Raw genomic sequence first — 25,408 nt, forward strand, 5'->3', positions numbered from 1 at the left:
TATCAGAAAATCTTTTTTTAAGCCTCTGAAAGATGTGGCAGGGCTTTTCACCTTCTGCAACCAGAAACTTTATTACAGAGCGTTGTTCCTCTAACAAAGAGTCCATGATAGACGCAACACCTATCATATATCAGAGGGCAACATACTGTGTATACACAACTATCATTGAAAATTATTGGCGAATGAATGTAGTTTTCACCAATATATAATGTGTGTATATAGCTGCACGGGAAAGAGAGGAGCATGAAAAGTCCGGATATTTTCTGGTCTGTCCCTCGTAAATAAACAAATAAATAAATAAATAGATGTATTGAAAAAGGTATACAGGAGTAAGACATTTACATGTATATACGTATTTTATTAATATCGACAATAATTGTATGTCTTAAAACGTTGTTAAAACGTTGTTTGTTTTGGAGCGCCTATAACAATTATTTTAAAATATCTCTTTTAAAGTTTGTATTTTATAAAATGTTCAAGCTTATGTTATTTGAGCCGCGCCATGATAAAACCGACATAAAGCGTTTGCGACCAGCATGGATCCAGATCAGCTTGCGCATCCGCACAGTCTGACCAGGACTTACAAACTCTATAACAAATGAAGAAACTAATAGCGAACAGCATGGATCCTGATCAGACTGTGCGGATGTGCAGGCTGGTCTGGATCCATGCTGGTCGCAAACCCATTATGTTGGTTTTGTCATGGCTCGGCTCATTTATTGCATGAACATTTCTTTTTAAAAAAAAGTTTTGTATAAATAGAGAAATTCTAAACACCTCTCGCCACAATAACTTATGTATGAAAATATGTAATCTTGGTTAGCATTCGTATATAATATGTTATTGCCACCTGATACAATAATAATGTGGTAATATAAGATGATGTTATATGAATGATGATAGCAAATGCCTGTTTTAGCAAGAACAAACCATAAAACAAAATAAATATATCGTGTTTAAAATGTGTTGCAAAGTCAAAACAGCTCGTGATCAATATCAATAATTTTACAACGTGTATACATTTTAATCAAACTTCTTAAGTCTTTCTGCCAGGCATTCTAAAATGTCAAAGCTTTTATTTATAGCACTTTATGAATTAAGATATCTATTAATACGCGGGAGTTAGTTCAGGAAACTATTAAATAATCAAGATAGAATATATTGCATAGAAATAGATTCCCAGAATTGCCGAAAGCAGACGGATACTATTAGATAATTGTATTACAGACTTAACATTTATAGCTTATAAATATAAAAGCAATTTTAGATCATAAAAAGCCACAATTATTATTCGGAAATGTATTTCTATGTAAGAGATAAACATATTTTTTTTCAGAATATATTTTGGTAAGTCACGTGAATATCAAAAATATTTTCATAAAGGATGCACATGTGCTTGTATAATCATATTATCTGCCATGGAATATTCTACAAACAATAGTAAACATCAAACTAGTCTTTCTTCTATGTAAAACCTTTACTGGGAACCATGATACAAAAACATGTAATTTTAAAAAAAATGTTCATGCTTCATCGCTATAAATCAAACGCTGCTTCAGCAATACACGAACAATTATTATTCTGTTGCATTGCAAAAAATAGGCAAAATGTGATCTCTAAAGAAAGAAAATGCTTTTTTACTAGCTTCTATAAAATACTTTGATTTGAAAGTGAAGACATATGAAGGGTATTTTCAACGGAAAATAATTATAATTCAAGAAAGTACTATCCTTTTTAAAACATATTCTATGTTAAGAATTGATGCTGACAAAGGACAATAAGCAGTTATTGTAGCTTAAAATTCACTGTACACAGACACAGAATATCTACAGTTTCATTCAAATAAAAAATATGTTGATCTCAGTTTGTTTTAGTTTTGATTTTATTACCAGTACATTATGCATGATTAAAAAGTCAAAAAAAAAAAAGAAAACAAAATAATACATGTCTCAAGCTAGGTTTTGAACTCCGATTTCTTGGTTGACAATCAACAACAACATCCTCTAGGCCAGAGAGTCTACTACAGTAAATGTCGTTAAAATAAATTCTATACTTTAAACTACTATCTGTAATCTTTTGTCCATCAATGTGAGGTTATCTTTTGTCAATCAATGTGAGGTTGTCTTTTTTCCATCAATTTGAGGTAATCTTTTGTCCATCGATGTGAAGTAATCTTTTGTCCATCGATGTGAAGTAATCTTATGTCCATCTATGTGGGGTTATCTTTTGATGTGTAATCTTTTGTCCATCGATGTGGGGTTATCTTTTGTCTATCATTGTGAAGTTATCTTTTGTCCATCGATGTGAAGTAATCTTTTGTCCATCGATGTGGGGTTATCTTTTGTCCATCGATGTGAAGTAATCTTTTGTCCATCGATGTGGGGTTATCTTTTGTCCATCGATGTGGGGTTATCTTTTGTCCATCAATGTGAAGTAATCTTTTGTCCATCGATGTGGGGTTATCTTTTGTCCATCGATGTGAAGTAATCTTTTGTCCATCGATGTGAGGTAATCTTTTGTCCATCGATGTGAAGTAATCTTTTGTCCATCGATGTGGGGTTATCTTTTGTCCATCGATGTGGGGTTATCTTTTGTCCATCGATGTGAAGTAATCTTTTGTCCATCGATGTGGGGTTATCTTTTGTCCATCGATGTGAAGTAATCTTTTGTCCATCGATGTGGGGTTATCTTTTGTCTATCATTGTGAAGTAATCTTTTGTCCATCAATGTGAAGTAATCTTTTGTCCATCGATGTGAGGTTATCTTTTGTCCATCGATGTGAAGTAATCTTTTGTCCATCGATGTGAAGTAATCTTTTGTCCATCGATGTGGGGTTATCTTTTGTCTATCATTGTGAAGTAATCTTTTGTCCATCAATGTGAAGTAATCTTTTGTCCATCGATGTGAAGTAATCTTTTGTCCATCAATGTGGGGTTATCTTTTGTCCATCAATGTGAAGTAATCTTTTGTCCATCAATGTGGGGTTATCTTTTGTCTATCATTGTGAAGTAATCTTTTGTCCATCAATGTGAAGTAATCTTTTGTCCATCAATGTGGGGTTATCTTTTGTCCATCGATGTGGGGTTATCTTTTGTCCATCGATGTGAGTTAATCTTTTGTCCATCGATGTGGGGTTATCTTTTGTCCATCGATGTGGGTTTATCTTTTGTCCATCGATGTGGGTTTATCTTTTGTCCATCGATGTGAAGTAATCTTTTGTCCATCGATGTGGGGTTATCTTTTGTCCATCGATGTGGGGTTATCTTTTGTCCATCGATGTGAAGTAATCTTTTGTCCATCGATGTGGGGTTATCTTTTGTCCATCGATGTGAAGTAATCTTTTGTCCATCAATGTGAGCGCGTAACCCTTGCACCACGAAAATGTTTAACGAAAACGGCCTGAATAAAACCAAATAATTCTAATTTTAGAATATCCATTCCCACAGATATATAAATCTTATATTTAGCTCCATACGAAAACCTAGCTAAACACCGTTTTCCGGTACGTTGCGGATTTAGCTCTGGAGAATTACACCAAATGAAGTACATAACACAGTTACATGATATTTCTATTTTTCTATCATCATTATACCGTTTAAGGTTGAAAAAATTAATATTTTTGAAAATTATCAATATTCCTTTAATATCTATTGCAAATTTTTGAAAAAAAATAAATTGTTTGTAATGAAAATCAATAAAATTTAAACAGACGTAGTGGAATCTTCCATAATAAATAAGGTTATTTTCTGCGTAAACTTGTGTATTTAGTTTATTTTTTGTATGGAATTATTCATACAATGATATTCAATTATTTTCTTACAAAGAAATAACTGTTTTATTTCAATTCTATTTTAAAAAAGGCCAAAAACGTCGAGTTCGCTATTACACTCCATTAGGTGAATTCCCCAGAGCTATGTACAGAAAGTACCGGAAAACGGCGTTTAGCTAGGTTTTCGAATTCGTGAATCCTTATTAATTTCGAGGTATTTTCTTCACGATATGCCTGTTGTCTAAAATCGATGTAAATAATTTAGCGAAAATCTTCTCACAAAAACAGTCCGACATGTATATATTCAACTACTCGACAGTGTAATACGCTCTGAGGTATTCGGTAATCGACATCGCTAAAATAGCATTTTCATATTCATTCGCGTAATTGGTAAATTGACAATTCTATAAGCCAACGCTACTTTTAAACTTTGAATGCGTTGTAATTTGTTTGATACGTGTAACAAAATAAAAATATTTCTTTCTTTAACATCGCTATTTTTAAGCTGTTTTGAGAACAACTTGTTGTTAGGTTTGTCGTGAAAATTCTGTTTCAGAGATTGAACGTCAGCATTGTATTTTCTGATCTGCGATTGATCAGTTCCTGCAGTCAATAGGGGACCTATTCATAATTTGACGCGGAGACATTTTTTAGTTTACAATGTTTCAATTACTGGTAACCTTTTGCAATATTGCTTCTTGACGTTTTTTTCTATTTGGCGACTTTCCAGCTTAGGTGGGAAAAGTATCGTTGCTGATTTGGAACGCTTTTTTGCGTCGTGTTGGCGTCGTGTTGGCGCCAAACGGCGTGTTATCGGACCTATGTCTTGTAGTCCTGTCGCTTGTGTTGCACGCCAAACGGCGCGTTGTCGTGCGGCGTGTTATCGCGATTTCACATTGTCGCTGGACTGGCTTATAAGCCAAGCGACAGGACGACATCGCACTGCACGACAACGCGCCGTTTGGCGTGCATCGTTAGCGACAGGACGACAGTGCGACAACGCGCCGTTTGGCGCTTGCTCGTGTTATCGATAGCGACAAGACTAAAAGGCAATATCGATATAGGTTTTGTTGTCGCTAGCGACAACGCAACGCGCAGTGTTCCAAATCAGCCACCATAGGAAAAACCTAGGGTTCTTCTCCTACATTATTTCAGACACAAAACGTTGTTTTCAATTTCCATTTTTTCCTGTTATGATTGAGTTGCGTGCAATTAATTGTACGAAATATAAACACATTTTAAAATCAATAAAAAATTGTACAATGTCTATACAAAGTGGCTGGACACAATTTATATCAAAATTAGCTTGGGTCTTAAGGCTTTTAATTCGCCTATAAGTTCAATATAACAATGTGCTGTATAACCCGTCGACAGAAAACGATTCGTACCGTATCTACTTTTAAATGTTGACGTTACAATGTTATTAACATATTCGCTTAAACATCACATCTGAACTCCATTGCCTGCCAGGAAACAGTATGATCTTTTCAACTATGTTCAATGCCTAGCTATTCAAAATATCCATTGAAATAATCAATTAAAATGAATGAACAATCAAATATTTTTAAAAGCTGAAAGTCACCATAATTACCGACAATCTGTTTCGGTGTGAATATATGAAAATCTTACGTAACACGTGTGATGGTGAATAAGCATGCGTTACGATCGATTGACCACTGACTTAAGGCAACAGATGCCAGATTTTATCCAATACTTTGCCATCTTATATTGATATATATTAAATAAAATCGGAAGTAGTATACATGTATAAAACCGAAAGTTTATGTGGTGTTATTATACACTGATTTTATTTGCAGACGACATTTTTTCCTCATTGACGTCGAGTGCAGATCTGGTTCAATTCATCGCCGGTTTCCATGGGTGAGTTTGACTTCTTTTATCCTCATTCATTTATAGGTATTAATATTCTGTTTTTTTCTTTGTCAATTATTAATGAAAAAAATCATTTTAGCATGTGAGTACTGATCAATATTCTATGGTATATGATATTCATATAATTAAGCGAATGGATATGTTTGTTGTTGTTGTTTTTCAACGATCACGTTCAGTTTTTGAAAAGCTAATCGATGACAGTGACATGTATAATTTTATGTTATTTCTAGGGTAATGGCTAGAGAAATATTTTCTTGCTAGAAATTTCCTCTCTTTGGGTTCAAATCGATATCATTCGTAAATTGGGTATAATTTTTACCGACCAATTGTTCATGCCGGTAACTCGTTTCATCAAATAGCTGATTTAAAGCAACAAAAATGCCTCCAGATTAATAAATACTGAAAATCAGTAATCACACATAGCATGTTTATTATTTTTTTAATCTTGAGTCTTTTTACTATTCTTAAAATGTCGGTTGATTTTCTGGAAATATAACGGCTCATCTCGAGGCATATGCAGCTTTAAGATTTCTCAGATTTAAACGAAATGATATATACGAACAACAACAAAAAATAATCAGAAAAAAAATACAGCTACTGTTGTATTCATAATCATCATTTTGTTCATCATCATCATCAACATTATCATCAACATTATCAACACCATCATCATCAGCATCACCATCATCATCATCATCATCATCATCATCATCATCATCATCATCATCATCATCATTATCATCATCATCATCATAATCATCATCATCATCATCGTCGTCGTCCTCGTCGTCGTTGTCGTTGTCGTCGTGACCGCCACTGTCAAAAATGTGTTCCTAAAATATTTCAAAAATTAAGATTTTTGCAGATGCAAAATGAAAACACCCATCTATGGTACGTGATCTGTAGATATATCTGTCCAAATTAAGATTATAGTGAGAGACATTTGTACCCCGAGGTATTAACAGAGCGTGTTGCCATTTGTATACCACATCTAATTTATAATACACACATGTACTTCAAAATAACCAATAGTAAACTTACTTTCAATATAAATGGACGTTTAAATGTTGCTGACTGTAAAATTTGGATTCGTTTATAAAATGTGTAGATTTAGATTGTTAAATTAAACGATTTATCATTCCTTGTGGGGAAAATTTTGTAGTTTATTTTCTGTCAGCATTTTAGTCGACAACTTTATAAATTCACCGTTTATTTTTTACAATGAAGTAATTAATTACGTACGTTGTTTCATGAGAAGACATTTATACTTTATTTTTTTCTCATGCATCGATTAATTATCATTACTTTGACTAGAGCAGACGAGATAAATGCATATACATGTTAATAATAAAAATGTGGAAATCACGGATATTATCCAAAGGTAAGATCTTATATTTTTCACACTTTTTAGAAGCTTTTTTTCCTTCATTCGTTCTTTTCTCTTTATTTTTTCTTCATTTTTTTCTTTATTTTATCTGTTTTTTAGGTAATCGTAGTGTGAATGGAAAATAAATCTGGCGATTATCCTACTTTTAAAATTCAGTCAGACGAACGTTGTGTGTGCCTTTTTGATAAAAGATGGAGAAAATCAAAACATCAGGTTTGTTAGCAGACGATAATATTAAGACCGATTTTTATTGCAAATTTTAAATGTATGCATTCAACGATGAGAACTTATAACGTTCGCTTTCTTTTAATCTTTTAAAGATAAGCATGTGTTGATATTGTATGTGATAAATACGGAATTAATATGCGTACTAAGTATTAAAACAACATTTTTCAAAAGGCAAAATTGAGTAATTGATCTATTGCGTGCATCTACGCAAAGTTCATAAATATGACTTATTACCTCCCCTTACATCTCCTAAGTAAAGCCTCTGTGGCTGCCAACTGCACAGGTTATCGCCGTGGAATCAAGCGCTTCTCCCTGGGACCCCGTGACCATCTTTGCTATCCAAATAAGTATCCTTTAACTCGTAAAACACAAAGATATCATTCTCAAAATACTTGTTTATACAAAATTAAACAATTTCTACAAAAAATACACTATCTATGAATAGGTTGATGGATAGTAATGATGGTCCCGGAAGTTGATCTGAGGGGGTAGGGCTTGGTTCCCACGCCGATAACTGTTGTCCGCTGTAAGCAATTATATATACTAGTATACATGTACATTCTTTTCACAACAACAATGTCACTTTTTTCTTCCAACAGTAAGACTTAACAATAAACTTAACCTATAGGTCAATAGTGCCACACTTCAGCGACAAAAAGTTTTTCTGTGCATCCTTGAACAGAACGTATGAGATACATAACTTCAAGTTTTTGATAAATGCATGATAAATGCATGCAAAACAAAGGTTTAGCTCCTTTACATTTAATGAAACACATCGATCCGTGGCAACCGCAGCTGTAATCTTCTTGCGTAAATATCTTAATCAAATCTCTTCTTAACGACAAATAAATGCGTTTTCATTAAAGGCTATTGTTTTCATAAGGAATGTCCCTTTTCCGAATGTCATGTCTGCTTTTTATGCTATAAGAGTATAGTTATCTTAAAGCGGCCTTCAGTTTTTAATTTTTGTTGGAAAATCAATTCTGTGATGTTTCAAACTTAGTATTTCAGTAATTTTATCTTGGAAAAGTGCATCATATCACTGTTAGGCCTTCTTTAAAACAGCGTACCGAGAGTTTTTTTATAGGACACCAGTGACCTTCGTTTCTAAGAATAGAAACAAATCGTCCGCTTTACTAATTGAAATATAGAGACCGGACCGGTAGATCAGAGGTGTTTTTATTGATTATGTATTTTATAGGCGGGAAATTTAATTGTCCACCTTAATTCTTTTGATTTGATAATAATATGAAAGGATTTATCTAAAAATAACGTAAACTTTAATAAAACGGAAGGCCGCTTTAATAAATTTGTAAAATTCCTACTCAGAATCGTCTTTGACGAGATTGCATAATTTCTACAATCCATAATCCTTTATAAGACTATTATTATTGATTCTACTGGACGACTAAACCTTTACTGGTCAAGGTGCTAGCCGAGTCGTATATAGGTCCACAGAATAGTACTCAGCAATTAAATAATGCACTCTTTATTTCAAATCACCAATTCTTCAGGAGAAAACACATCAAATATTCGGGTTCAATAAGCTTTTTAAATGTATATTTATATTATAAAATTTATATTAGCTAGATAGAATACACTATAGTTTATATAGAGTCTTTGGAGCAAAAACGAGGTTAAATAAAATACAATATGCATTTAATACGGATAGTTTTGGACTTCAGAAATGAAAACGATGCGAAATTGGTTGGAATAATGAATTTAAGAAGTGCAGTGGTTAAATTTTTTGTGAATCTTTTTTCCATACTCGATAAACAGTTAAGGGAAACGCACATTTTAGTCGAAGAATGAATCGTTAATCTTAAAATGAGTAATTTTAATACTTATATACTGTATGTGTATTTAAATTCGCGGAAGCAAATTTTCGCGGAAAGGTCCACTTTGGGGGTCTATACAAATATTCGCGCTACTTTGAATTCGCGGAGGTGACTGCCGAAAATCATTAATTCGCGAAGATCACTCGGGTTAAAAAAAGGAAAATTACTGTAATCATCATGGGGGTTCACAGTTATTTTCAATGTATATGCGTTTAATATAAGCATATAATTGGTAGTCACTGCTCTGGAGGGATCTCCACTCAGTTTGAACTATACTGTCGTTGTCTAAACGGTTTTTATTTTCACATTTACCTTTGTTTCCTTTATGATAAATTATTAATCGTTTTGCACTTTTAACGCATAACGAACAAATAATTAGATATTGTAATCGACCATGTTCTATATTTGTACGTTCTTTCTAATGCATAGCTAATTATAAAAAATGATTTATGTACATTTCAGTTTTCCATACGAAGACTTCGGCACCCATGAAGCCATTGTTTATCATTGCAACATCAGCTGGAATACTTTGTATCATTCTGTACAACTTCTATGTCATAACTCCGCAACATGTCCTCAACGGAAAGCAACGTTTGCCTAGTTTCCTTTCCAAAAAAATTATTCCTGAAGAGACGATTTAAATCCAATAACAACGGAAAGAAAGGTGTTCGTAGAAATTCAGATGAATCAGGACTAGATCTGAAACATGTTTTGCACGATATATTCAACATCACAAAGGAAATTGAAGACATAAAAGAAAAGCTGAAGCATTACGATAAGAAACTGGACACGACGAATAAAGATGTCAGCGTTGAGAAATCCAAAAATGTGACATTAAAATCAAAATATCTTCTAACCATATTTTCAACATGGACAGAAAGTGAAGACAGATTACATATCTATAATAACACATTGAGAAATTGGGCAAGTTTTAAACCGATCTTTAACCCTGTTTTATTTACAAACGATACGACTTTAGCAAAGCATGCGCAGAAATATGGTTGGAAAGTATTACCATTGATAAAGGTGGCTGATAATGGACTGCCGATATTAAAATATATGTATATTGCCGCAATAAATGCCTTCAGTTCCACGTTTTATTGTTACGCTAATTCTGACATATTATTTGAAGACGGCTTGGTAAAGACTTTAGTGAATCTGGAATACGCGTTAGGCGCTGAAACGTTAGACTCAACGCCCGTATTTCTAACGGGTTTACGACTGGAATGTAATCAATGTTCTTGGAGATGAAATTTTCACCGAGAGAAAAAATAAAGACACTCATTGCAAAGAGAGGAGCAGTGTTTGTAACATCGGCTGAAGGATTATTTTATCAACCGAAAATGGGAATATATCCATGGCAGGAAATTCAGGACGTTGTTGTTGGCTCCGTTGCCTATGACAAACTGGTTGGTAGCTAATGCACGTGAAAAGAACATTTTACTATAAATTCTTCCAGAACTATTCCAGCGTTACACCAGAGTTTAGATACGAATAACCACAGGTCGCACGTGCGTGACACTGCCAACTATAATGCTAATTTGCTCAAAGATGTTTACAAAATCAATCTGCCGTATCATAAAGGGTTTCTTGATTGCATTGAAAAGTTTACGGACTTTGTAAATGACACTTTTGTTATTGGTGATAGAATGGTTGGACAGTTTTGCAACTGACCGACGTTTCTGTGTTGTATGTGCTCAAATTAATGTTAAAATAGAAATAATAAAAACAACTTCCATGTACACAAATGAAAAAATGTAAATTCCGCAGGAAAAATGCTTATGAATACACAAGGACTATTTGGTATTCGGAAAATTGAAACTAGAGCAATTCTACACAATCCTACAATTGAAAGAGTTTTGCCGGGATGACGGAAACCAAGTGTTTATTGTTTCAGCGAACAACGTTAGATTAAACGCAATCAAAATTGCTGTGAATTGCAGAACTCGTGCATTTAATTTTTGAGCGCGAAGGAAACGGCGTTTATGTGCGCTACATCCATGGTGGCACTAAATGATTACATAAATTACGCAAGTAATATTAACAAATATGCTATCGTGATCAGCATACAGATCAAAAATTCTGTTATCAATCAAAGTTTAAGGGGGATTTAAGGGGATACTTGCAAGTGTTGTTTTAAATTATTAACCACGACCAAACATAAACTTACCACATTGACATTGGAGGTAGGGGCATGGGTCCTGGATGCGACCCGTCATCATGATGTGGTAGATATTTATGCAAAGTTATTTAACACACAAAACACAAAGAAACGACAGATTAAAATCAAAAAATTATATTTAGACTTCGATAGTCGAATATACCCCCTGAATGGTAGTTGCAAACGTGTCTGGGAAACAAAAAATCTAACCTGAAGAAAATACGATGGACAGTGATTGAATACGATGAAAATAAAGGAGGACGAGATGATTGTGAAAGACCTCGACCTTGTTTGAAAACTTTACAGCGGACGATATAGAAATGTGAGTGTACGGTATAGCCTCTGCTGAACGACCCTCTGTACAGCAATTACCTCTTTATAACAACATATTATTTCTTACCCAAAGTAAAGATTTCTACTATATTTACCTCAGTACAGCAATTACCTCTTTATAACAACAAAATTCTTCCCCAAAAAAATTTTTTCCACTATTTTTTTCCTCTGTAGCGCAACACCTCTACATAACAACAAAACTTTTGTCTCGTAAAGGGGTTTGCTCAGCATAGGTTATACGGTATAAAGATTATAAACATGAAAACAGACATGGTTTATTATCCAAACCAGCTTAATTAATAAATAAAATTGTGAAAAAATACCTTTAATTTTCACGTGAGTAATTACTAAGAAGAGATTAAAATGTTAAAATTCTCATTTAAATGTTAACTTTTTTTTGTTTAAGTGATTGATAACACTTGACTGCCGTTTAAAACACGTCTAGCTGGCGAATTAAGAAAGATAAATGTCATTGCTTTTGAACTTTTCTTTTCAGATAGTTTTACTGTTTTTTTTTCTTCAGCAATACGTTTGCTATTCAAATGCGGAATACAAATGGTTTTAAAATTTTAAAAAAGGCCAGCAAACTTCTTGATTGTGCTCCAGATGACCGATGTACGAAATTATCTCCCTGTGATTTGGCCGGGGGTTTTTTTTGCCTTTTTTTCCTTTTTTTTAAATTTTAATTTTTTTTTAAAAAATTTAAAAAACCCCTTTTTCCCAGGGTTCCAAATATTTCCCCCGCCCCCTTGATTAATTTCTTTAACCTCCGGGTTTTTTTTTTGGAGGAAAACCCCTTTCCAAGGCCCAAGGGCCCCAAAAGTTTAGAAACTTTGTTTTTGTAAACCCCCCCCTTTACCGGTTTTTGGTTTTGGAATTTTCCTGGGGGGGGAAAATTTGACTTTTTTCCATGTGATGAAGTTTTAGCTTTAGGGGAAACTTTCAGGGGGTTCTTTCAAGTTTCTTAATTATGCAAAGGGGGGCCCCTTTAAAGGTCTTCCTCCATTAAACGGGGAGGCCCCAATTTTTAAACCTTTAAGAAGGTCTTGTGAAAACCCAAAATAAACTAAAACCATTTTATTTTAAACTTTAATACTTTAAAACGAATTGTTAAATATTTAAAGTCAGAAAAATTTAAATTGAATAAAATCCATCTTTTGTTTCACACAGAGTGGGCCTATATCAATCAATGTTAAAGGCACATTTTGCCTCAGAAATGACTTTTTTTCCTTCTGAATAAAGGGCAAAAATATGCTTTATAATGTTTTTATAAGAAATTTAGAACATAAGAGATGCTTATCACCTGAATAATATATGTGTTTGAAATGTGAAAATAATTTGTGTAAAAAAAAAAATAAAACAAACCGGGTTAAAAAAAAACCCCCAAAAAAAGTAGTTTTTTTTTTACTTCCCAATACAAATACTTACTGTAATACATGAAAAGAATTTCAAAAGATGGCTTAGCTTTACAGTCAATGAATTAACCTTTTTTTAGGAAACTATTTAAAGGACAACAAAAATATAAAAAAAAGGTTACAATTTAACAGATTTGCATTTCTGAAGCTTTAATGCGTCTTTAAAACCCGTTCAGTTTGTTCACGTCTCTCCGTTATTTTTTTTTTGCTTGAATATTTTTCCTCAAATTATTCATTCTCATTTTATTTACCGCTTCGCTTCCGTTTAAAAATTTAAACCCCTTAGAGTTTAACTTTATAATCTACTTAAAAAAAAATTTTAAAAAATTTTAAAAAAATTAATTGGACTGTTAAAAGATATACTTTGTATTTCATAAATTAATATATTTATCTTTATAAGGTATTTTTATAAGTTGTTATCTTATGAGAAGTAAAAACTAAACATAAAGAACTTTCAAAAACACCTTGCATGAATGTCAATCATCAAAAAAATGGGGGAAAAAATGGTTAAAACTTTAAGTTAGGATTTGTTTATTTATAATTTTGAATTTTTTTTCTTTTATATTACAGATGTCAAAATACAATCGGGATCTCCTCGGCTATTATGCCTTTGCAATTGTTACGGGAAAACCTTTTTTGTGTACGGGAATCTTTGGGGGGTTTTTTTTTTAAAAAAAAAGGGGGGGTTTTTTTTTTTTAAAAAAAAAAATGGGGTTAAAAAAATTTTAAAAAAAAAAATTTTAAAAAAAAAACCCCCAAAATTTTTTTTTTTTGGGGGAAAAAGGAAAAAATTTTAAAAAAATTTTTTTTTTTTAAAAAATTTAAAATTTTTTTAACCAAAAAGGTTTTTTTTTTTGGAAAAAAAATTTAAAATTTTTTAAAAAAAAAATTTAAATTTTTTTCCTTTTTTTAAAAAATTTTTTTTTTTTTAAAACCTTTTTTCCAAAAATTAAAATTTTAAAAAAATTAAAAGTTTAAAAATTTTTTTTTTTTTTTTTAAAAAGAATTTTTAAAAATTTTTTAAAAAAAAAAATTAAAAAAACTTAAAAATTTTAAAAAAAATTTTTTTTTTTTTTTTTAAAAATTTTTAAATTTTTCCCTTTTTTTTTTTAAAATTTTTAATTTTAAATTTTTAAAAAAAATATAAAATTTAAAAAATTTTTTTTTAAAAAAAAAAAATTTTTTTTTTAAAAAAAAATTTTTAAAAATTAAAAAAAATTTTTTGGGGGAAAAAAAAAGAAAAAGGGGAGGGAAAAAATTTTTTTTTAAAAAAAAAAGGTTTTTTTTTAAAAAAAAAAAAAAAAAACCCTTTTTTAAAAAAAAAGGGAAAAATTTTTTTTTAAAAAAAAAAAAAAATTTCCCCAAAAAAAAAAAAAAATTTTTTAAAAAACCAAAAAAAAAAGGGGTTGGGTTTTTTTTCCCCCTTTTTTTGGTTTTAAACGGGGGGGTTTTTTTTTTTTTTTAAAAGGGAAAAAAAATTTTTTAAAAAATTTTTAAAAAAAAAGGGGGGAAATTTTTGGGAAATTTGGAAAAAAAAAAAATTTTTTTTTAAAAAAAAAAAAAAAATTTTAAAAATTTTTTAAAAAAAAAAATTTTTTAAAAAAAAAATTTTTTTTTTTTAAAAAAAAAAAAAAAAAAATTTTAAAAGGTTTTTTTAAATTTAAATTTTTTAAAAAAAATTCCTTTTTAAAAATTTTTTTTCCAAACACAAGTATTGTCCCGCGCATGTCTCACATGTTGGCGTTTACATACATGATACAACATCCATTTCATAACTAAATATGATAAACTTATACAATTTTAAAGCACCGTGCCTCCAGATGCATGCTAATTTTGATGAAGTATTTCAAAGTAAAATATTGTGAAGTGAACAAAAAAGTACTTCACACATTGCAAATGACATGTAAATTATTAAAAGAGGTCAAAATATGCAAAAATAATCATTACTCAGTAGAACAACGGTGATAAATATTGCAAAATCAGTCATTAATCGCATATAACATATGAGCCGCGTCACGACAAAACCAACGTAATGCATTTGCGACCAGCATGGATCCAGACCAGCCTGCGCATCCGCGCAGTCTGATCAGGATCCATGCTGTTCGCTATCAGTTTCTCTACTTGTAATAGAGTTGGTAAGCGAACAGCATGGATCCTGTTTTGAGGCATGCAGCTTTAAATTGTTTAACAAGAGATCATGCATGTTGAAATGTGAATAGATATTTTCAAAGTTAGGGGGTCGAAGTGTCTTATTGCGTCGAATAGGCACGAAAATAGATGAAAAGTCCTATGATGAGCAAAAAAAAAATGAAAATTTTACCCAAAACTATCGGAAATTAATTAAACAAGAGGCGATAAAAAAATGGACTGTAATTTATTTGATACATTATACAATATGTAAGGCAAGCTTAATCATCCAACCTTAATTTAGCATCTCAAACTCTCTTCTTAAAGATGAAAATTACCATTTTTGACGAGTGTTTCTTCGGTACCGACGAAATCTGTAACGTTTTACAGGAACTCCATGACAGTTATCATAAGAACTTCATGTTCCTCTCCCGTGATATTTGATGTTATTAACGCTGTTAAATTTGAGAAGTGTATCACATATTATGCAAGATTCGTATAACATTTTATATTATGGGAAACCAATCAGACTTGACAGAAAAACGATTCCTGAATAGAAAATTATCAATTTATTTCAATACCCTCGATGCAAGATTAATTTTATATGCAATATATATCAAAATTGCATTTAAGGGAATAATGCAGACATAAAATGTTGACTAAGCAATTATCCATTTATTTCAATATGAGTGACGCAATAGTTTACATTAACACGATGGGAAATAAAACAGACTTTTCAGGAAACAAAACTTTACTAAATAATTATCAAGACAACAAAAATGTATATAGTTTTAATATATAAGCGAACCAGACATAAACTTGTCAAAGAATTACCTTTATTATATACTTTTTCATGAAATATTGATGAAATAAAATGCGTTTTTTTTTCATTTTCCGTATTTTCGCGGCTTTTTTTGACGGACTACTTTAATATTCTTTATTAAATCAAAAGGGAAAGTCTTCGTATAACATTTTATATTATGGGAAACCAAGCAGGCTTGACAGAAAACAACTCCTTACAAGATAATTATCAATTTATTTCAATATCCATGATCCAAGATTTTTTTATACAATATATATCAAAATTGGATTTAAGGGAATAATGTAGACAAAGCTATTAAGCATAATAAACAAATAGACATAATTAGGATTGGCCAATTGCATTGCTTTTATTATATCAGAAATACAGAAATAAATTCAAATAATAATCATGAAATGAACTTTGCCTCTTCCCACTCAATACTTGAATGAAAGCATCACCTGTTAAATATAACAGAAAATGTGTAACCATCGAATTGAGCTTCTTTTTCTTTACAACAATAAACTGATATGATACCAATGTACTCAATCAAATTGTAGGGGTGGGAGGGATGGGAAAATAGACATGCGAATAAAGCAATTCAATTACCTCGTGTGATTTGAAAACACCTTTCGATACTTTATATAGACTCAATCTTTACACAACTACTTTATATTATAGCGTAACTTAATAGCTCTACAAATAAATACATTTATCAAGTTATTTCAATATGACCCATTCACATGTTGGGAAATCAGAAACAATTATTATCAATTTATTTTGATATCAATGATGCAGAATTTATACAGTATGTGTTTTAATGCGGCAATCAGCTTTCTGAAAAGTTAATTAAATATGTTATTTTAGATATATCGCTAGCGACAACACAACCTATATTGTTATCGCCTTTTCGTCGTGTCGTCTTGTCGCTAGCGAAGAACGCCAAACGGCGCGTTGTCGCACTATCGTCTTGTCGCCCTGTCTCTAGCAAAGAACGCCAAACGGCGCGTTGTCGTGCGGTGCGTTGTCGCTCTGTCCCTAGGCTTATAAGCCAATCCGTTGATTTGAGCAGATCGACAATTTGAAATCGCGACAACACACCGCACGACAACGCACAATTTGGCGTGCATTCGTTGTTAGCGAAAGGTGGACAAAACGAACTAAAGTCCGACAACGCGCTTTTTGGCACTTTGACATACTGTCGCAAGCGACAACACGATGCACAAAAGCGTTCCAAATCATGCACCATGAAATAGGAATGTAGTCATGCATAAAACTGCGTATTATGTATACATAACGAGGAACAGAATAAAATAATGCAAGCAAACGTCGTTGGTGCATGTCTTGTAAATATGCGTGACTCAGTGCACAATAAATGCGTTTTTGAACAAAACACATAGAATGGAACGCGGAAATACCCGAATCAGACGTATACTTTTATATAAAAGTAGCACTGACGCACCTTTTTTCATACATTAACATTTTCTGAAGCCCTTTGTCATTTTAAATCCTTCACCCTCCGGGACCGGACTCTAAATTCATCCTTGGACTTTTGCAAAGTTATTGCAAAAAAATAAATAATAAAAAATGCAGTTTCAAAAATTAATTACAGCAGCAATATAATGTTTTCAATTTAACAAAAGTTACATCTCATATATATTGTATATCAAACGCACCAAAGCTGTCAAAACAACTGCAAATTTTGAGACTTTCTAGTGTTCGTTGCCAGCACAACAACGTCTTGTTTTAACGTTACTTTGATGTTTCCGGAAAATAGCATGCATAACTGTATGGCAAAGTCACCACTCACAAAACATATGTATCATGGCTTTAGCATTTTGTACAGCGTAACGGCCAATACACTCCAGAATGTTATTGTATTGCACTGTTGGAACAAAGTGTAACACCTCTTGACGATATGCACCTCTTGCCAACATTCGTTTCGGCCGCCGAATCTCTTTCCATGAACATCGGAACATGGCATTGTATTCCCAACCATTTCGGATTCCTTCTTTGCTTATACATAATTAGTCTTTTCTACAACACTGTCCATGTCTTTGACGGAGCAGTATTCACACTGGCATTTATGGGGCACATGTACTGTTATTACTTTTTCTTGAATGGGCTTTGAGCCATCATTGCTCGGACAAAGGACTTTCACTTTCCGTTGCTTAGTTACCACCTCCTTGCATTGGAAGCAGGTGCGCGTTATTTTCAAAGGATTGGTTTCGGACAAATGTGATTGTGTGGTGCATGATCCTTGGCAAAAACGTGTGAAAATTCGTCTTGGAAGACAGTTCTCGTAGGTGATGACTTGTGTGGTGAAACGTTTCCTACAGCGGTGAGCTCCCGTCGGAGACATTATCAAACTCAGCGCGAAAACAGCGGAAGTGACTTGTATCCGAACATTGCTGTACCTGTTTCCGACATTCCTGCAACGAATTCATTACATAATTATGTAAGTCATGTTTTTATGTGAAAACTAATATCTAATATTTTTTCTCCCGCCGTTTTTGAATTCTTGAACATGTATATATTCATTTAAGTTATAATATGTACAGCTATACTTAAACACGGCATTGATCTAAAAATACTAGTAGCACGTAAAACATTAATATATAATAAATTCACACTGCAAAGTCCTAAGTTCTTAAGAATCTTTACAAAGAAAAAATAATAAACATACATCCATATAATTATGTTAAAAGTTTTTATTAATTAATTAATTTATTAATTCATTATTTTATTTATTTAAATAATATTCATTTATATATTTATTTTTCATTCTTCAACTTTTAAAAAATGTACTTACTTTGAAACCGTAAAAAACTGTTTGAACTGCATAATCTTTTTGGAAACTTCTTTAAAAAAACAACACGTGAAATATCTATCAATAATTTATATATTTATTTGCGGCAACTGAATGCTCTTTCACGTGCCAAAAGCTCAAATATTGTGATGTACTGTTGTTCGAATCGTAAGTATTTATACATAACTCGGAAATACCTATAAGCACCGGGAACTGACCGATTTGTACTTATTTTACTACATACGAAAATATTAATTATATATCGTAATTCTTGGAAAATCTCGACAAAGAATCGCAGCCTCGAGTTACATTTCTCACTATTTCCCGTTATGCTGCGATTCTAGACAAAGTTATTGGTTACAATGGGGAAATGTTGAGAAAAAAAAACTCGGAAAAAATTATCATATACAATGTATAATAATATTATTCTATCGGCTAATATAAAATATTTGGGATTCTGGAGTCTTTCATGTGAGGAAGCTATTCAGCTAGCTTACGGAACGTCGCTCGTTCGTTCTTGAAATAATGTACGGGGAGGCAGCTTAGGTCTTTCTCGCCATATGAACTTTGTTGGATTTTTTTTCTCTTTACTAGCAAATTCACTAAAGTATCATCAGAAACGTATGTATCATACATACTCTGGAATCATTATATATATATATATATATATATATATATATATAATATATATATATATATATATATATATATATATATATATATATATATATATATATATATATATATATATATATATATATATATATATATATATATATATATTATATATGGATAATAATATATGATATTATTTATGATACATGTTGTACGCGAACTTCCATTTAAGCATTTATTTAATTCTAGCGATATCTCTGTTTGTCTATTTGCATGTATGTACAGCAAAACAAAAATAAAAAAATCATTTGATGGCAGTATCAGTGTTTGGACACCTGCTGCAACCCTGAAAAATATCAACCACCCTAAGGCTTACAATAAGATAACAAATACAAAACCTCCGTTACAAAAGAATTTCCACTATCAAAACTACGGTTATAGAAAGGTGGAAAGTCTAATATATGTTCATTTGCCAACAATGTGGAACACGGGATATCATCGTTTCGGCGACTCAGGCTCATTCCGGAGGCATATCGCTGCATCATTCATTAACAGCAATAAAAAGAACAAGAATTCTACAGTTTACCTTATTCAAGTCGAACGAATATCAAAATTCTATCCTTTTTTTTCTCTGTTTTTTTCTTTTTTTCTCATGGTATTTTTGACTTTCGCAGCCATCTTGGAGTCTGATACATGCGATGTAACACCCTATCTGATTGGACGAGCGGATTCAATCTTTGGTGCCTGGCGTGTTATCAGACTCAAAGATGGCCAAACATCTGTGAATACACACCAAATACCTACAGACATTTGGGGTGTGGAGTTTCAAAATCCTTAAAATCCAAATAAAATGTATATTTGTCAGTCTTATCATACATACCAAAAAACCTAGTGTATGTGCAAATACCATGAGAATGAAGGCGAAAAGCCTGCACATATATTTGTCCGGCTTATACAGGAAATGGATGACAAATATCTCGTGAATATACCGGAAGTTAATTAAATACAAATGTACAACAAGTCTACAGTCGAATCTTTCATTGTCACGTGTTCCCCATTGTTGATATTGTTTCAACTTGTATGTGTATTTCTTGTAGAACTTAAAGTAGCTCTTCTGGGTACACGAAGTCCTGATTCAGATACTCAAATACTGCACTGTACACGCACTAAAAGGGATATACAAATAATGACAGAAAACAGAGATAAAGAAATTGCAAACCAAATCGAGGTGTCAAATAAATACAGGAAGATACAAAAACATAAACACAAAATAAAGACACAGAAAACGCAGAAGACATGCAATGAAATACATGTACAACAAAGACAGGTAACAGCATAGTATGGCACGCAGAAACAGTGTAAAAATATAATTGCGTCTAACATGTTGCACATTTCATTTGTCATTGATTATGCTGATAATTTAGTTCATTTGATTTGATCTCTGGATTTTTTTGTCAAAAGTATAACATAAGATAAGTGGCATTTGCACCTGCATAGTGAATTCCTTTGTCATATAATAGTTTTGCGAGTCAAATTAAATCGCAACGTTTCGACATGTGTATAAAAGTCAAGGTATTCCGATAGCATTCAAATTGAAAAACGCCAAGTTTAGTTAAATAATATTTTATTGCAACACAAATGCATATAAGGTTACAAGAATTATGCGAAAACAAATATTCACAAAGAGATATATAGTGCAAATGGGTCGGGCCACAAGTTATAACAACATTAGCAAACAGCCCTGACCCAGCGTCCGTGTTTTATAAGATGTCATATAATCTCGTATTCTCTCTTCACAGAAAATAACATTTACTTATTGTAGACACTGCAATTACATTGAATTTTTTTACATACATATATATTCTATTGCAGCACACGTTACTCACATTTATAACCTTCATAATTAATATACAATAACGGTCTTTAAATTTGAAATCATTTCAATTTTCCTACGCCTGTGATTCGCCGGATATGAACAGTAAATAGGTTGGTGGAAAATTGCCTCGTTTTGAAATGCGTCTCAGTCTTCGCCTGATAAAAATATAGAAAGTTGAGCCGCGTGGAAATTTTCAAGAAAACTAGGTTACTACGAGATGACAAATGAGATGTAGTGCAGGGTAATGTTGATACCTCAGACAATATCAGGTGTCCATATTAAATTTTCCTAGTGTCAACAAAAACATAATAATCGCCAATTTCATTCAAATGTGTTACGTTTCATATTACAATAGTACATTGCACTATTATTCCAATTAAGCTAAGTCTAAACCAGACCAAACAGGTAATACCTTGATAAGAAAACGAACTTCTGTTATTAAAGATTTTGCGACCTAGACTTGGTGTGACAATTAATTGTACATTATATGACTTAAGATAAATTATGACTGCCATTTTATCTTACAATTGTTGAAACACTAAATTTACTTATTCAATCAAACTGTCACTCAATGTTTACCATAGAACCATGTGATCAATCAAACGTCTGGCTGGCAATAATTGATTAACAAGATGTATATCCTTTTTTTTCTTATTACCTCCCTTTAACAATCTGATTTAATGATTTAATAATTCCTGGACATTTCTAATGCAGTTTTTCAGAGGTTTGCAATTATTGTTAGGTTTGTTTATGAAGTCATCTATTTCTATTTTTTAAGTCTCGAATACTTTGTGTAAATGGACAAGCTCTGAAAAGTCAGTATTGGGTCTACGTTTTTGATTATTCATTTGTAAAAAATAAAACATTTAAATAAAGAAATCCAGAAAAAAAGTTATTCTTCGAGTTGTTGTAAAAGTTATCTTAATATCTTCATCATTTCCAAATATGTTTAAATGAAGATGTAATGGAATTCATCACCAATTCCACAACACATAGGGCAAATACGTTTACGGTGTATCTTCAGCCATAAATTACTATTTATAGACATCTCCTTTTTACATCTTTGAAAAGATAATATGAATCTGAAGATATGCAGTTAAAATGAAATAAAATCGGTGAACTTTTATCTATAAAAGATTTACAGTTATTACTGGAAATAAAGGTGACTATCAGTATGCTTATTAAAATGAGAACAAGTGTACTTGAATTTTCGCTGATGCAATAGTAGACGGATTTTCAGTTCTGAAATAAAAACTCTTGAAACAAAAAGATAACAAATACAGGACAATTCGTGTCTGTACTTTAAAGCAGTTCGTCCCAATATTTGTGTACTTTTTATGAAAACTGAAAAATTATGCTTCAGTGACATTTCGTCGGAAGACATTTCGTCGTATACGACATTTTGTCAAATTCGACATGTGATAATATTTGACAACTTTTAGAATGTGACAATTGGTTGAATTTGCTTCATGGTATCGGCGAACTGACGTTTTCGGCCAATTGTCATATTCAACAAACTGCGTTTTGACGAAATGTCGTGCACCAAGAAAATGTTTTAATGTGTAGTCAATGTACTTATTTTGTACTTTAATATCTCTTAAGGCACAGACTTTCCGTAAATAATGTACCTTCAACTTGTCAGAAAATGCAGACATTTTTATTGCTCTATAAGAATCAGGACAGAAATGTGGGTATACATAATTATATAAATACGTCTGACCAAATTTGCATAATAGATTCAAAGATGCACTTGAATTATAAATATCTTTACATTTTTTCTTTACATGTATTAGTATATTTTCCCTAAGTTTGATTTATTTGAAGATTTATTCTACGTACTGATCCGTAGGCCGTGCCTCTTTAACAAACATGAATTTAAATCTCAAATTTAGCTTAATTTATCACGATCTGCTCTATAGCTTATGTTCACCATTTTGCAAAGGTCGTGGCTGAGACGTACAGTGCCCCAGATTCATGCCACGGCTGTTATTGTTGCAGTTAATTTCTATAAAAGGAAAGATAAGAGTTTTAGGTTGAACATGGCATAATTATACCAGAATAAACTTGAAATTCTAGTTTACAGTCTGAACATGAACTTTGATTCATTTATTGTTGTGTCTTTCTGGACGAGTTGTCTGCCCCTGTTCAGTCTTGGACGAACGTTTCTCGGGCGACTGTGTGCTGTTTTAAATACATACGAGTTCACATAATATAGGTTTATAAAACTTTTTTATTTAATTTAAACTATATAGATAAAACTTTGTGAAACCGGAAGAAATATCTTGATTTATCAAACAATGAAATAATGCATGATCTCTTAAACATCCTTCTTCCTGTTTGAGGAGTGTTAATACTTATTGAGCTAACTTGATTTGAGCAATCTTTTAAATAATTTTCGTTTAAAGAAGGCCTGGGTAAGGATTTAAATTCATTGCTTGGTTAGTTGTTTTACATTGGTAAGTTCATGTCATACACTTATTTCATTTTTCTTCTGTCTTTTATATTTCATTCATTCATTATATTTTAAAGTCTATAACTTTTATAGATATCGATTATCGATTGATATTTTTTCAATCAGTTCTTCGCTAGTTTATTGGTGGGGGGGGGGGGGTGGTGTTGTTTTTTTAGCGACTTGCGTCTTTTTTTAATTCTTAAAATTTGTGGTAAAACCGTAATAATGTAATATATTTCGGCACTTTAATCTTTTTAATTTGTGTAATGGATTCGTCATGCTTTTGACTTGGAACAGTTCATTATAAGTATAAGGGAGTTCAGTATTATAATACATAAATTTTGTTTTTCTTTTTTCTTTCTTTCTTTCTTTCTTTTCTTTCTTTCTTTCTTTTTCTTTCTTTCTTTCTTTCTCTTTCTTTCTTTCTTTCTTTCTTTCCTTTTTATTGAAAACAAAAAGCAAAAAAAAACACGAGAATGTGTGATAAATAATTAAATATTAACAATGTTGGGGAATTAAATGGGAAAGAAATAAATGTCATTAATAGGCAGGTGGTCAGACGAGGAAGTTATTGGAAAAAAACGTAAGATGTAAAAACTGTAAAGATTTGAATAGTGAAAACGGGGGCAACTTGCATTTTGAAATCAAATACATGTACTTAATTATAAGCATGCTCGTGTGTTGTGAAGTACTAAATGTTGTTTTTTTTTCGATCTCGCCATAGAAATTAGGCTAGAGGTACAAGTGTAGGAAGAGTTGTATCACGGACTTAAATTGATATATGTAAATTAAAGTCCGTGGCTGTATACATGTATATATCCCTGACCTTAGCTTGAATATAGTACATTCATACAGTGTAGCTATAGTAGTGCTACATGTATGTGGTCGGTGCACTTATACATTTTACATTTGAAAAGCTGGGCTTGCAAATATTTTTATCACATACAAGACTTAGTGTACTACGACGCAGGAGTGTAATAAATAGAGGATATTGAATGAGTGTTAGATCTAGTTTAATAACGAGTTGAATAAACTCATATACTTTCTTGAATTTGTGATAAATATAATGTTATATTCGTCTACATGTAGATTCAAAACTGTTTATTCAACTCGTTGAATAAACAATAGATCTAGAGTGCTGTGCTCCTCTTAGCTTTTCGTCAGAGGCTTGCATACAGTAGCCATATTTTATTCAACTCGTTCAATAAATTTAGTAGATCTATTATACCTACACTTATTCAATATCCTCTATGTATTAAAATACTTTTAGATCTACAGAAATAATATTAGAGCTAGGCCATGATACATGATACCTATTAGGTCTATACATGAGTTACTGCCCTTTATATCAAAAACGCCATTTAAATCGTAGATGACAAAGGAAGTTCGTTTGGTAATATTTAAAGTTAATTCGATCACAATAGTATTAAAATTGTTAAGCAATTATTAAAAGTAGACACGCATATTTTATGTATTATATTTACAGTACCCTAAACCTGTAAACTGTCAAATACTGCTTAATAATTAATTTAAACAACAACTGCAATCAGTTACAAGATGCAGAGATATTAATTTATGAGATTACAATAAACTGTGTCTGTGTACTTAAATAAATGTTCATTTTGAAACTTTATCTGACTTGTAACTGTGTTAACCTTTTCCCCCATGAGCATATTGCGAAAAATGGCCATTTTCACTGAAAAGCC

At 31.9% G+C, this 25,408-nt stretch overlaps 2 protein-coding genes and 1 long non-coding RNA gene across 5 annotated transcripts in view; all 3 read left to right on the forward strand.

Moving 5' to 3' along the window:
- The first annotated feature begins 5,387 nt into the window (after nucleotides 1–5,387).
- LOC132717696 (uncharacterized) lies at nucleotides 5,388–9,694 on the forward strand. Its single transcript, XR_009623981.1, has 3 exons — nucleotides 5,388–5,650; nucleotides 7,149–7,262; nucleotides 9,578–9,694. It is a non-coding gene; the product is annotated as an uncharacterized LOC132717696 (long non-coding RNA).
- A 42-nt stretch (nucleotides 9,695–9,736) lies between these two features.
- On the forward strand, nucleotides 9,737–10,430 carry LOC132717695 (uncharacterized; the record flags this gene model as incomplete). Its single annotated transcript, XM_060701234.1, has 1 exon — nucleotides 9,737–10,430. A coding segment is annotated over one exon (630 nt), but the record flags the coding sequence as incomplete, so codon positions are not given.
- Nucleotides 10,431–23,555: 13,125 nt separating this feature from the next.
- LOC132717697 (ribonuclease Oy-like) overlaps nucleotides 23,556–25,408 on the forward strand; it is a 32,481-nt gene continuing 30,628 nt past the window's right edge. For 2 of the 3 annotated variants that reach the window (XM_060701236.1, XM_060701235.1), the window contains exon 1: nucleotides 25,037–25,095. In XM_060701236.1, coding sequence (XP_060557219.1) covers nucleotides 25,075–25,095 — 21 coding nt within the window. In that variant the 5' untranslated portion in view covers nucleotides 25,037–25,074. Of the gene's footprint in view, nucleotides 23,707–25,036; nucleotides 25,096–25,408 lie in introns of those variants that run through there. The other variant, XM_060701237.1, reaches the window with a different exon arrangement.

The sequence above is a fragment of the Ruditapes philippinarum genome, unplaced genomic scaffold, assembly GCF_026571515.1.
Source record: "Ruditapes philippinarum isolate M1 unplaced genomic scaffold, ASM2657151v2 ctg3714_1_1_1_1, whole genome shotgun sequence".
NCBI lineage: Eukaryota > Metazoa > Mollusca > Bivalvia > Venerida > Veneridae > Ruditapes > Ruditapes philippinarum.